This window comes from Trachurus japonicus, chromosome 14 (assembly GCF_045865225.1).
Source record: "Trachurus japonicus isolate A0001 chromosome 14, Traja_1.0".
Lineage (NCBI taxonomy): Eukaryota > Metazoa > Chordata > Actinopteri > Carangiformes > Carangidae > Trachurus > Trachurus japonicus.
In genome coordinates this window covers 19,891,732-19,905,495 of record NC_140920.1, presented here as the reverse complement: position 1 = coordinate 19,905,495, position 13,764 = coordinate 19,891,732, and the positions used below count along the sequence as shown (strand labels likewise).

The following is a 13,764-nucleotide window of genomic DNA, read 5'->3' as shown; positions in this document are numbered from 1 at the left end:
CACACACACACACACACACACACACACACACACACACACACACACACACACACACTCACACACACACACACACACACACACAACACGTAGTAATGGACTGATAAAACCCATATGACCCGTGTTAGAGGCTGACCAGGCTGGGCCAGGCGGGCAGAGGCCAGAGCCGACCTTTACAACACATTAGTCCCCAGCAGGCTCAGCTACGAGCTAGCCTGCTAAGTGGCACCAGTGGTAAACACAACAACAACTCCACCTGGCTCACATCGACATGAAACAAATCGGCAGCGTGAAGCTTTAGTGTTGGATCTGCCCTGGTGTTAAACGCTCAGTGTGAGCCAGTGACAGACAGTGACACGTCGCCCTGATGATGCTAGCTGAAGCTAATGTTGTCAAGGATGCAGAGGCCGCTGGCTCCGGGGCTCCCAGACCCTCAACACCCCCCTGCTGCACAAAACCCCCACGGACACGAGGCATTTACCGTCAGGTTGGGACGACGGAGGGGATCCCGAGGCCTGCTCGGCCATGGTTTCCTGAGGGGGGGCTTCAAGCAATTAGCAGGGCAGTGGGATAAGAAGCTAGGAGTGTCCAAGAAAACAGGCTAACATCACAACTGCTGTGTGAAGCTAACGAGGGGGGAGAGCGACGCTTTCCGGTGGGGTTTTCAAAATAAAAGCCACATGGTGGTTTATGACCGTGAAAGATCGCTGACAGGTTTTTTGTTTTGTTTTGTTTTTTCTGGACACAATTAAGGGACATGGGCTCTATACGTTCAAGGGCCACCTGACCTAAACCCTGGATATGAAGTGACTGAATATTTGTTGGTGGACGGTCAATCAAACAGAGGAGCATAATGTCTAAAAAATGAACAGAGTTTTTAAAAAAAAAAAAAAAAAAAGATGGCTAAAAATGACTTTTAGGCCCACAATAAGACCTCAAACAGAAATGGGATGACACATAGAGACAGAAAATTATTTAAAAATTGATGTCAAATTATCCAAATATCTGAAAACACACTCAAGCTTGATACAGACAGAGTCAAAAACAGATTACTTATTTTAAATTAAATTAAATTAGAGCGTTGAGATAGCCTACATTTATCCAGAATTTGACGTTTTTCTGCTTGTATTTTGAAGGTGACTAACCGATTTCCTGTCATACGCTTACTAACTTTAACAATTCCGGCGTCACCTTTCAAAATAAAATCAATTTACATTGAATGGTGAAAATGAAAGTGTCTAGTTCCACATTTAAAATTAAGTTCTCTTTTTTGACATAGATTAGCCTATTTCTAAAAAAAAAAAAAAAAAAAAGTTGACACATTCATTGACTTATTATATAAAAACCCACTGACCACAATCCAAGCAGGGGACAAAACAGATTTACTCAAAATGACACTTTAACTCAGTTGACAAATTTATGTAGCCTACAAAATATTTCATTTGATATCTTTTACATTGCTGGAACATCACCACCCACACAAATGCAATCTCTTCTTTCAATTCTTAATGCACTATTGTAAAGATTTGGTTTATTCTTTTTTTGACGGTTTCAGATGTGTGCGCATGCACACACACACACACACACACACACACACACACACACACACACACACAGAGGCAGTCACTGGAGCATGGTAGAGGGTGGGGATAGTGCTGTCTCAGCCCCTGAGTTTCCTTAGTTTACTGAGAAAATTCGAAACTGTCATGCAAATATTGTACAAAATGACTTGTCTTGTTCTTGTCATCTCACATCTCACCCTCCTCTCATTTTCATCTTCCACCTGCTGAGACCATCACTCCATCAGCACTTTTCTGAAGAGGTAAGGCCCATTCTGAGTATTTGGAAGAAGGACATTGATGTAAAATTAACTTTATTATCATAAATTGTTTATAATAAAGCACAGTTACATTATAGTGTTATTCAAGAGCAGTGAATAAACAAAATGAGTACAAAAAGTAAAGAAAGTGTAAGTGATTTTAAACTTTTATGTGCGACATGTGTCAAAAAAAAAGAACAGGACTCAGTTCTGAATCAGCAGTATTTATGGGACTTGTTGGAAAATGGCAGGAAACTGGTGCAAAGAGAGGATGTGGGGCGTACAGATAAACAGAAAACAAACAGTATTTATATCATTCTGTTCATAGAGATAAGGAAATAAACACCAAGAATTCATTTTAGAGCCGCCTTTCCATTTCAAGATCCCGTTAAGGACAGCCGAGCAGAGAATTATCTGTGTCGTCTCAGCTTGAAATAAAAACTACCACACTTTGGTTGCTGCCAGTGCAGAAGAAAGACTTCCTCATGAGATGTCAATGTCTCTAGAGACTGTCAAAGAGCGTGTTCTCAGAATGCTAATGTAAATACCAAAATAACCCCTGGACTTAGTCAACATAGTTACTAAAAGGGGAAGTGGTGAATGGTCTTCTTTCCGATAGACATTGCTGTCTCTGAAAAGCAGCAGCTCAGATGTGTCCTGTGTGTGCAGAGTGTGAGGTCTTTATTATTTATTTATCTGCTTTAATGTGGGGTTTTTTTTTCTGTCCTTCATCTTCTGCGGTGTTGAGAAGAGAGCCCATGGATCTTTCACATAAATACCGCTGGCTCTGGGTGATATGTGGGATCATTTTTGTGACTGTGGTGATCAGCCTCATCTTCCTCCTCATCAACAAGTGCATCTCCAAAAGAGGTGAGCATGATCTCTTATTAGCACATCTGTCTGTCGCCTTGATAACCATCAGGAAGCCGAACAGCAAAATATCATGTCGCTAATGTTACACAGCCGAGTAGGCAATACATTTTTTACTTCACACCTACTGAGTGTAATTACCACCTCACCAGGGCCAGCGTTTTTTCCTACCAGACTGATATTTCAGCCAGTGTGGTTACGTCATTAACACCTTCATGAAATGAACAGAAAATGTGGAAAACATTTCTTCGGGTTATGACCTTTTCTTTGGGAAACTTGGAATCATGACCAGTTTTCCTAAAACCAGGATCCTGCGCTTTGTTACAGTTTTTCAACTCATATTCAGCAACTTCTACAAGTTCTAAGTGTATCCAGACACACAACGGCTTCATGATACACAGTCAGTCAGTAGGAAAATGTTGAACTTGTCACCTCCAGGTCGTGCGTTGCACAGAGAAAGTAAAATGTGAAGTACTTTACTCGAGTATTCTGTATTACACCACTTCGTACTTCCACTCCACTACATAGAAGAACTGTACTTTCAGATTAAGATTATTCTTACTAATACTATGAGTAAGAAATGCATTACTGCGCACAGACAAAATTATGTCTTTAATATGTATAAATAGCACTTACTGTAAGTGAGTTATCTTCCCTTCATGCCAACTTGTATTGTCTACAATTAGCATTTTAGGACCGTGCAAGTGTTGACAAGGCCCACCCCACATATCATATATATATATATACACACGATTGCCCATAAATTGGAATAATTTTTGTTTTCACACACATTCCTCTTTTAATTCATTATAAAGCTTATTTGAGGTTTAATTAATTAAATAAATTACTATAGTTTTGAGAAGATATACGTACACTTTATCTACCAAGAATAAACACATTGTGACAATCATTTCATGAGAAGAGATATTACATATATATATTTCAACTTTGTGGGCAAGCATATACTAGCCTCACATTTACCAGCTGCAATATAAAAGTAATGTTTATGCATCAGTAACTGTATTCTAATCATATACAGTTATATTGTTTCTAAAATGACACATTTGCTCAAGAAGTGCATTGAGTTTAGATATTTTAAGTATTAACTGAAACTTTGAATGCAGGTCAGAGTGTGTCAACTGTGTGGTTGTGTGTGGGACTATTTCTAGTGAAATAAAGTGCCTGCTTCCTCTGCCACAGCTTTTTTGTCCCCATTGTACAAACCTGCCCAACAAAAAAAGGACAACAAGCAAAGGTTTCTCCACTTGATTTCAGTGAACTGACAAGTGGAGCACATCCTCAAAATGGCAGAATTCACTGACCATTTCTGTTTATCGAGGCTTCAAGGAAAATGTAGAAAAGACTTTTGCAACATCAAGATTTTGAAATCACGTTGTAATTAAAAGTTGCCTGTCATTTTCCATTTTATCTCTGAGTGCAGATTATTTGTGGTCTACGTACGGATGCTTTGAAATACCAACCTCAGGAGGATGTGCAGTCATCCTCAGTCTGACGTGGGAAGATGACTATTGTTGATTCTTCTCATTCTGTAAATAGGTCATCTATTGTACAGTATGTCTGAGCTGGATGGGGATTCCCTCTTATTTCTTTTTCTTCCCATTAAAGTTTTATGAGAAGAATTTTCTTCCTCCGAACATAAGGCGTAAGAATAGAGGGCGTTGTTTCCCTGCATAGACTTTAAAGCCCTCTGAGGCTACAGCTGGCAATTTGTGAAGTTGGACTTCATAAATTAGAGCAACATGATCAATGTCACGTGATGTGATTACTCTGGAAAGTCCGCAGATTTTTACTCTCAACAATTTTTCCTGGAACGACGTCGATGGTGAGAAGCCGATCCAGTGAAAACAGAGAAAACTCTGCTGTAGACTGACCAACGATTTTTCAGATGTGAATTAACAAACTCAAAGCTGTAAATTAAGTTTGACTTACAGTAAGCTTGACCTGATTAAACCTCAAAAATGAGCCCAGTGTTTGGGCGTGGAATCACACGACTAGTTCTTGTGGGTTTTGTGCCAACTTTGTTAACAGCTATAACACTGTTACAATGTTAAACTACAGCCACAGTTTCACCATAAAACACACCCGCTGTTATTGTCAAGCAGTGACTAAATGATGATAAGCACTAATGAGCAGAATATTACTAATGTTCCACGAGCAGAAACCACTTCCTGCAAATATGGTCTATGGACTAGCCCTTCCTGTTTTAGTGTCATAGTACAATAATGATATGACAATAATGACAAAAAATACAACACAACTATTGCTGAAATTGTAAGTAATGGTACATAAAAGAAGATTAAACATGAATAATGCACTTAAGTACACTTTCAAGTTTTGATTGTGTTATTATTTGTGTGTGTTTATAAAACCAATACATACATACAGTCATAAGATAAATCTGCAGTGTTTGTCAGATGATAAATGAAAGAGGGAAGAAAAATAAGAACTAGCTGAGCTGCATATTTTTTATGATATGATATGATATTGCATAAAGCTTATCTTAACCGTTGTAATTTTAGAGGGACTGATAACAGCTAATAGACGTCTGAAGCGTGACTTAAGACACATCCTTTTTATAGTGGTCAGGCTCAGTATGTCATAATGGTCCCTTTTTTTCGTGTGAAAATTTAATCTGAAAAACAAACAGGAAACCCCAGTTGTTAAGTGAATGCATCATTAAATTATTTCTCTCTGGTGTCCTCATCAGGAGCAGGTGCCTGACGTGGCTGAAATACTGTATGTTGGTTGGAATTGGCATCTCAGCCCATTGGTGGACTCTTTATAAAAAAACAAGTCCAAATAAATTACTTCTGAACGAGAAATGTCACTCACTTAAAATAATCCAAGTATCAAATAAGAGCACTCAATGTGGGGCATTCCCAGTATCTCACCTGGTTAAATCCAGACCGGGCCTGTATGTAGTTTCATTTTCAATACCTGTTTTTTGTCAACTGAACAACCAATTCATTGCACATACGCCACAGGAAGGGAAACCAAATCATGACAGCCATTGTGACTGTGAAAAGAATCAGCACTCCTAGGGCTTAACTGCAAAGCAGAGGAAAAACTATTATAATTGTATGAATTGCTATTATTAGTGGTACCCTCTGGAATTGATTAGCTTAGATGAAACTTTAATGATCCCTTTGGGGGAACTGGGCTGCAGCGGCTAAGACAGGGGGGCTTAGCCGTGGTTTAGAGCATGGATAAATATACAGCAAATAAAGTCGCAAATAAAGACACAGCTGATAATCACAAGCAACAGAGCATGTAGAGATAAAAAGGAGATTGTATATCTGAAAGCATGTGTGTACATCATAAGTGATGGTCACACAGATGGATGATCTGTGTGCTAATATGTGAATGTTTGTTGGTATATAGGTTTTTTCATGGTTGTGTCCTATTTACAGTGAAAACAATTGAGGAAGCTCATTATATGGTGTTAAATAATCCAGTTACATTTATTTTTGTCCTAATTTGTAATAACATAAACCAGGCCTGCCCGACTGTTAATGAGCACACTGAAGTAAAGACCTTCTGGTCTTTCATAATGTTTGAAATGTGACATTAACATTTGTTTTTCTTTCACTGTTCTCTTTCGTTTTTCCACAGGAAAACACAAACTCTCACAGCTTCAGAGAGGAACTGTCTTCAATATCGAGTAATGTATAATTATATTCTGTATATTTCTCATATCGAATATTGAATAGGCTACATGGATTTGCTGTGTATTATTGTTGTAGTATAGGAAAAGTAATTCTATGACTCTGTGGGAAATACCCTGTAAATATAGATCACAACATGTAGCCTATGCCTTTTTTATGCCTGTCCATCAAATATGAAGATGCTGCCTGGAGACTGTTAGCTTAGCTCAGCATTACTGTAAGTCTGAAAGCAGAAGGAAACAAAGACAACACAATCCACCTATTACCAGCACCTCTAAAACTTACTAACAATTTACATTTTTAGTAGGCTAGATTTTTGGGGCTTTTTATTGCCTTTAATCGATAGCACAGTCGAGAGAGAGACAGGAAATGGGGCGGCAGAGAGGGGGAATGACATGCAGGAAAGGGCTGCCCAATGCGGGATTCGAACCGGGGTCGCCTGCAGTGAGGAATGAAGCCTACCAAGTGAGCTAAAGGCCACCTCAACAGGACAGTGACTTTTGAGTGAAGAAGAAAATGCAGCAACCATAATAAAACAACAATTTTCTATTCATTTTATGACAGTGTTCAATTACTTTATGGTCTCATTTCATCAAAAGTCTTGTTAAGCTTAATGAAGCAGGAAACACAACATAGAGCTGAGAAAGACTCATAAAGGTTTGATGTTAGGTTATTTGCAAATGTCATTCTGATTTAGGTTTTCTTACTTCTGAAAACCTGGTTTCACTTCAGCTTTGCCTGGTCAGTTCAACATACAATTCATTTCTCAGTTATTACATAATTTATAATGAAAGGAAAGGTGTCTGTTTTGGCACTCTTAATAAAAACAGTATTTAAAAAATAATGATAATAGTACAGAGATGGTGGTTGTGTCTGTTAAGCTAGGAGAGTGTGTTTTTGGCTTGATTAATTCAGATGTTTGTTTCTTTTTTACATCATTGTTGGATTTAGCTGTTTTATTTACATGCAAAACAAAAACTTAGTTTTGACCAGATGTGTTTTTTTTTCCTTTGCTTTGTAGAGCACTTAAATACCACACACTCAGCTGCTGTAAACGTGCTGACAGTTTAGCTGAAAAGAAGTTGTGCTAACTCAGCTAGTGTTTATTTTCATTTTAGTGTAGTCTGCCAAAAAAAAAAAGCCATTTGTCACCATAATCAATCAATAAACCTGACTGAACAGTTAAAGTCACAGTTGTAGAGTATTTATCTGCATTTTTATGAAATCTAGTCAAAGAGAGAACCTGGCTATTTTATTTATAAGGACACATGCATGAGATTAAACGTGTTACCATCATGTATTTTACAGTTTGGCTACTGTTTAGTCATTTTAGAGGTAATTTCCATCTCCATCTGCACTATCTTATGCTCAGGCGGTAATCAGCTGTTGGCTGTAGTATCGATCTTCTTATCTAACACTTGGCAAGAAAGAAAATATCCATCTCTCCCTAAATATGGAGCTGTGCCTTTGAGTCAGAGTTTCCACTTGGATCCTGACAACAAAAAATATTCACTACCACGTTTCTCTTCTCAATTTCTCAGGAGCAACAAATACCAGGAGAGAAAACTTGACACCGTCATTCCTCCACTACCTCCTCAGACACAGTTTCTCACAGCAGGCAAGAATATTTTGGATCTTTGAATGGATCATATGATGCAACACTTCCCTCTAAAATCCCCCCTCTTGTTCTAACTTAACCACATATCTTCCAGTCATTCATACCACATTATCACAAGAACTGGATACAAAACCTCATTCAATCTGCCATTTGACAATAACCCAAAATCTAAAGATTTGGCTTGACAAACCAAACAAACATGACCACTGATGACAGTACAATTAGACTACATAAAGGGTAATGAAAATCAACCCTCTGTGAACTGGACTCAGATCCAAAACACAAACCACATATTCAAATCAATCAAGAGGTACTTCCTTTACTCCAGTAAAAAAGTACCGCTTTTTAAAACATTATTGCAAATAAAAGCCCTCTATTTAACTTGGAATATGTAAAAGTGAAATTGCTCAGTGCAGAAAAATACTCCTGTGATATTTTTGCGTACTGACGTCTAAGCAGCATTTTACATTTTCCCTGGCTATTTTTTAATTAATCAATTGATTGATTTGTAAAACTTCAGAAAAGAGTGAGAAATGTTCCTTATTTGTGCTTTTTATGCAAACTGTTGGAACCTCAAAATTACTAATAACATAATTAAAAAGAAAAATTTCCCTCCTAAATTGCAGTATAATGTGTAATTGATTAACTAATTCACTTACACATCCTTCATCAAATCAGCCCATAAGCTTAGAAAACACTTCAGTTGTCGTATTGGATACAGTGTCATCTATCTCGGCTGCCAAGTGTCTTCTGCAAATCCTGCCAAAATAAAAGGCTCCGCATTAAAAGCCAACCCAACCTATCAGGATCAGACAACCAAAGCGAATCGAGATTTTTCGGTCATAATAGATCTGCTCAATAAATCAAATAAATTGCTATCATTCATTGTTGCATCAATATATCACCAGTAAGCCATTCTGTTATCATCTTAAACGTTATACAGAACTCTGAGTGTGAAATTCGTTGTTGCAGAGGCCCAGAGTTACGAAAACCTGGCTGAGGGAGTCAACTACGAGGAGAACATCGATGATTATCGACAGAGCTGTGACAACGATGAACAGGACATTCACGACTATGAAGAGGCTGTGCCTGGATGTAAGGAACCCCAGCCTGGATATAAGCAGGCTGTTTCATCCTATGAGGAGGCTTTCCCCAACTACACAGGGCCACTCCTGAAAAATGAAGAGAAACTCCCAGATTATGAGGAAGCACTCGGGGACTATGTGGAGGCAACCCCAGATTATGAAGAGGCAACCCAGGATTATGAGGAAGCTCTCGGAGACTATGTGGAGGCAACCCCAGATTATGAAGAAGCAACCCAGGATTATGAGGATGCCCTCGGGGACTATGTGGAGGCAACCCCAGATAATGAAGAGGAAACCCAGGATTATGAGCAACCTGAGGAAGTACAGCCCGACTATGTGAAGATGGACGATGAGGAGAAGGTCCTCCTGACTTTGCCACCAGACAATAATCTAGATACATCGGAGGACGATGCAGAGGATTACGATGACATTGGAGCCGAAGATGAAAACGAGGCTGAAGAAGACTATGATGATGTGGGATAAAACCACAGAAACAGAAACGGAGAGATTAACCTGAATGACACTTCTGACTTTCTGTTCTGGATCCTGCTGAGCAGAGAGATCAGAGCCAGTTTGCCTTGCTGCAAATTTCTTTTTGATCATTTGTATTCTTTGATATTATTCATGAATAAGGGAATAACAGATAGCCTAGAATTATTTGTATTTTATATGCACCATTTTAGGGAGAAAAGCTCAAAGAACCATACTGAAGCAGCTGAATGTGCTGAGCGTGTCAGTGATTTTAAGAGGTTTGGCTCATCTAATGCATCAGCATAAGTTTGACCAGCATTGTTGACATTGTTGACATGCTACAGTCTATTTATAGTTATTTAACCAGTCGTACTTGACCATCAACTTGCAGTTAGATGACATAACAAAAGGTATGAGTTCAGGAGGACCAGCTGCTGCTGATCAGTCAGCAGATAAATACTTTGTACATTTCAGATTTATGTAGTGTATTACCACATTTAAAACCTTATCTTTCCATCTGGATGGTGTAACAAATACTATCTTGGAGTTTTCTTGTAAAATATATTCAGTATTGGCTTCACCGTTGCTTCACTATGGGCTAGGAGGTAGTCTCTGGTCAAATCTTCATTCAACCTTGACAAACTATGCATTTGATCAGTTTCATATGTCTATTTGCTGCCAGCATCACTTTATCAGTAGTTTCCTATTTTATAACGTGAGATCATGCAAATCAACCTTTTGCAATAAAATAGACAAGATAATTTTTCATTTTTATAGTGCATGTGCTTCTGTAAATTTTGATCTGCATCACTTAATGTAATTCTGACTTTCTTTCACTAAACTCTAAGAGTTACCTCTCAGATGGGGACCTGGGCATGACTGTGATAACATCTGAGCTTTCTAAAAGCAGAATGCAGCTGAGAGGTTTTAAATGTGAAAGAGTAAGTTTCATTGAACAATACCAAATTTAGTCGATCCCTCATTAGTTGACAGCAACAACTTCTCTAACTGCATCGGAGACTCATATGTTGTGAGTGAATGATATCTATCCAAACAGCATGCCAAGATCCTTTAGCTATGCTATTTGATCAATTCATGACTTGATCAATTTGTCTTTAAATGATAACTCTTTATATAAATTATTTTTTTAGTCACATGAAAAGATTCTATTGTGTGTGTTAAGTATGATTTAGTTTATCCCTCTGTGCTATAGAGCTCTGTTAAACTATTAAAAACATAAGCATCCACACTGTTGCACTTGGTGACAGTTCATTCATTGCCATAAAGACACAAGCTGCAGTTTATTTTTACTCAGTCCTACATACAACATCCTGCTGACCTACATTATCAATAGGTTGCATGGATAGTTATCTGTGGTTAGTCCCTATCAAATGCACCAGTTTGTCATGTATGTCTGATCTGCTCTCTGTGATGTAAAAATTTGTATTAAATATTGCCCAACCGCTGATATGGTGGCAGATGTGTTAACTAAACCTGTAACAAGAGTCAGGATGGATAAATTTGTGTTTTTAATGTTTGGGGTAAAGTGTTGAAAATGGGTGTATTTATGTCAGATCTTGCTGTCAGTATATCAGAACAAGCGGGGATGTTGAACTGTTGTAAACATAGCCTACTGATCTTGAATGTGCCCTTCTACTGACACCGGCAATAGTATGCAAATCTTTAAATAAATGACTGTTGGCTTGCTCAGTGTGGTTTTGCCAGTCAAACGGACCCAGGCTCTGTAGTCCTGTTTCTCAATATGTGAACCCGGCATTCCAGCCATTTGCAATGGCTGCATCAACGATGAGACAGCCAATTATGTTGGGTCAACAGGAGAGCAACCTGGACTCCATCACCCACACAGAGGCCAGCGACAGCCAAGATGAGGACACAGGTAACAATAGACTGGTAATCTCTAGTGATTTTTTGAACAACGGTAGTCCAAAAACCCAGTTTCAAATTTTGTCATTTGTTTTGTTATATTAACAGTTGAGCTGGTAGCGCTGTGCTGCGCTGTGCAGTACTACATGTCAACAAACTTCACAACCTATGGTTGCCAGACAGTGATGTCATGTGGGTGTTTATCTTTGTTTTTAGCTGTGGGGACTATGCTACTCAAATCATGGTCAAAAGAAAACAGTCTTTTACCACCTTCACCAGTAGCTGGTTTGTCAAGGTTTAGCTGAAAGCTACTAAATACTATTTGTTTTTGTTTTTTTGTCAACTTCATATGGAAACAAAAGCATTCAATTAAGTACTAAATTGTAACTATGAAGAATAAAACTGGTAAATGTATTATACAGGTGGTTCTTTGGATGATTATCAAGCTCTAAATGTATCTACATATTGTTAATACCATCTCCATTCAGAATCAAGAAGAGTTTAGAGTCACTGAGTTGCTTCAAACGATAACTCACATATTCTGGGAGAGGAGGGGTATGTTTGCAGCAGCTGCCAAACCTTCTCATGATGTATTGTTTGGTGAGAAAAGCAGTACTTTCTGTTCATGGCTGACTTGTCCACGACACATTTCTGCGCTCCGCAAAAATAAACAAGAGCCTTGTCCGCTGAAACCAGAGTTTATTCACATAACCTCTGTTTGGCAACAGCTGCAGCAACAGTCAGCAGAAGTGGTGAAGTGGGTCTCCTGCTGCCAGCCGTGCAGGCAGAAACCAAACCAGGGTTCATTTCCTGACTGTGCAACAGTCAAAGGCAGTCACAGTCAGTGGGGGAGAGACCTCTAACAGAAAATCAGTGCTCAAGTATTCACTTGCCGAAAGGTAAAAGTTTTAATACAATAACGTAAAATTGATACTGTACTAGTAGAAGGCTTGTGTTCCGACAGAAGCAAAATCTGTGTCAAAACCTGTGAGTGATACAAACCAAAGGTGATCATTCAGACCTCATGACTGGGGAGGTCACCAAAGGTCACTGACCTTATTACACTGAACAAAAATATAAACGCAAGACTTTTGTTTTTGCTCCCATTTTTCATGAGCTGAACTCAAGGATCTAAAACTTTTTCTATGTACACAAAAGGTCTATTTCTCTCAAATATTGTTCACAAATCTGTCTAAATCTGTGTTAGTGAGCAGATAATCCATCCACCTCACAGGTGTGGCATATCAAGATGCTGATTAGACAGCGTGATTATTGCACAGGTGTTCCTTAGGCTGGCCACAATAAAAGACCACTCTAAAATGTGCAGTTTTCCTGTATTGGGTGCGTTTGGGGGGGGTCAGAAAACCAGTCAGTATCTGGTGTGACCATTTGCAACACATCTCCTTCACACAGAGCTGATCAGGTTGTTGATTGAGGCCTGTGGAGTGTTGCTCCACTCCTCTTCAATGGCTGCGAAGTTGCTGGATATTGGCAGGAACTGGAACACGCTGTCATATACGCCGATCCACAGCATCCCAAACACGCTCAATGGGTGACGTGTCCGGTAAGTATGTTGGCCACGCAAGAACTGGGATGTTTTCAGCTTCCAGGAATTGTGTACAGATCCTTGCAACATGGGGCCGTGCATTATCATGCTGCAACATGAGGTGATGGTCGTGGATGAATGGCACAACAATGGGCCTCAGGATCTCGTCACGGTATCTCTGTGCATTCAAAATGCCATCAATAAAATGCACCTGTGCTCGTTGTCCATAACATACGCCTGCTCATACCATAACCCCACTGCCACCATGGGCCACTCGATCCACAACGATGACATCAGCAAACTGCTTACCCACACAACACCATACACGCTGTCAGCCATCTGCCCTGTGTGAACAGTGAAAACTGGGATTCATCCGTGAAGAGAACATCTCTCCAAGTGCCAGATGCCATCAAATGTGAGCATTTGTCCACTCAAGTCGAACTGCAATCAGGTCGAGACCCCGATGAGGACGACGAGCATCTGCCGTCTGGATGGCTGGTCTCAGATGATCTTGGAGGTGAACATGCTGGATGTGGTGGTCTTGGGCTGGTGTGGTTACACGTGGTCTGCGGTTGTGAGGCCAGTTGGATGTACTGCCAAATTCTCTGAAAGGCCTTTGGAGAAGGCTTATGGTAGAGAAATGAACATTCAATTCACAGGCAACAGCTCTGGTGGACATTCCTGCAGTCAGCATGCCAATTTCACGCTCCCTCCAAACTAGCGACATCTGTGGCATTGTGCTGTGTGATAAAACTGAACATTTTAGAGTGGCCAGCCTGAGGCACACC

General features: G+C 39.5%; 2 protein-coding genes across 4 annotated transcripts in view; one reads left to right on the top strand and one right to left on the bottom strand.

The window, feature by feature from the left end:
* rabep1 (rabaptin, RAB GTPase binding effector protein 1) overlaps positions 1-652 on the bottom strand; it is a 31,428-nt gene extending 30,776 nt beyond the window's left edge. For both annotated transcript variants that reach the window (XM_085798266.1, XM_085798267.1), the window contains exon 1: positions 479-652. In XM_085798266.1, the coding sequence (XP_085654392.1) occupies positions 479-524 (46 nt within the window). In that variant the 5' untranslated portion in view covers positions 525-652. The remainder of the gene's footprint in view (positions 1-478) is intronic.
* A 996-nt stretch (positions 653-1,648) lies between these two features.
* On the top strand, positions 1,649-10,019 carry scimp (SLP adaptor and CSK interacting membrane protein). Of its 2 annotated transcripts, XM_085796851.1 has the most exons (5): positions 1,649-1,819; positions 2,570-2,686; positions 6,320-6,368; positions 7,914-7,990; positions 8,963-10,019. In XM_085796851.1, exons 2-5 carry the CDS (start codon positions 2,575-2,577, stop codon positions 9,556-9,558), a joined length of 834 nt encoding a protein of 277 aa, XP_085652977.1. In that variant the 5' UTR covers positions 1,649-1,819; positions 2,570-2,574; the 3' UTR covers positions 9,559-10,019. The 2 variants fall into 2 exon arrangements, with proteins under 2 accessions (XP_085652977.1, XP_085652976.1); XM_085796850.1 differs by lacking the exon at positions 1,649-1,819 and having other exon boundaries at positions 2,315-2,686.
* The last annotated feature ends 3,745 nt before the right edge of the window (positions 10,020-13,764 follow it).

What these genes read in the sequence shown, in the direction of transcription:
- scimp (XM_085796850.1), top strand. Translation starts at nt 2,467, where the DNA reads ATGTGTCCTGTGTGTGCAGAGTGTGAGGTCTTTATTATTTATTTATCT. An exon ending in CAAGTGCATCTCCAAAAGAG is followed by an intron (nt 2,687 to 6,319) that starts GTGAGCATGATC and finishes GTTTTTCCACAG; the next exon opens with GAAAACACAAACTCTCACAG. An exon ending in GGAACTGTCTTCAATATCGA is followed by an intron (nt 6,369 to 7,913) that starts GTAATGTATAAT and finishes TCAATTTCTCAG; the next exon opens with GAGCAACAAATACCAGGAGA.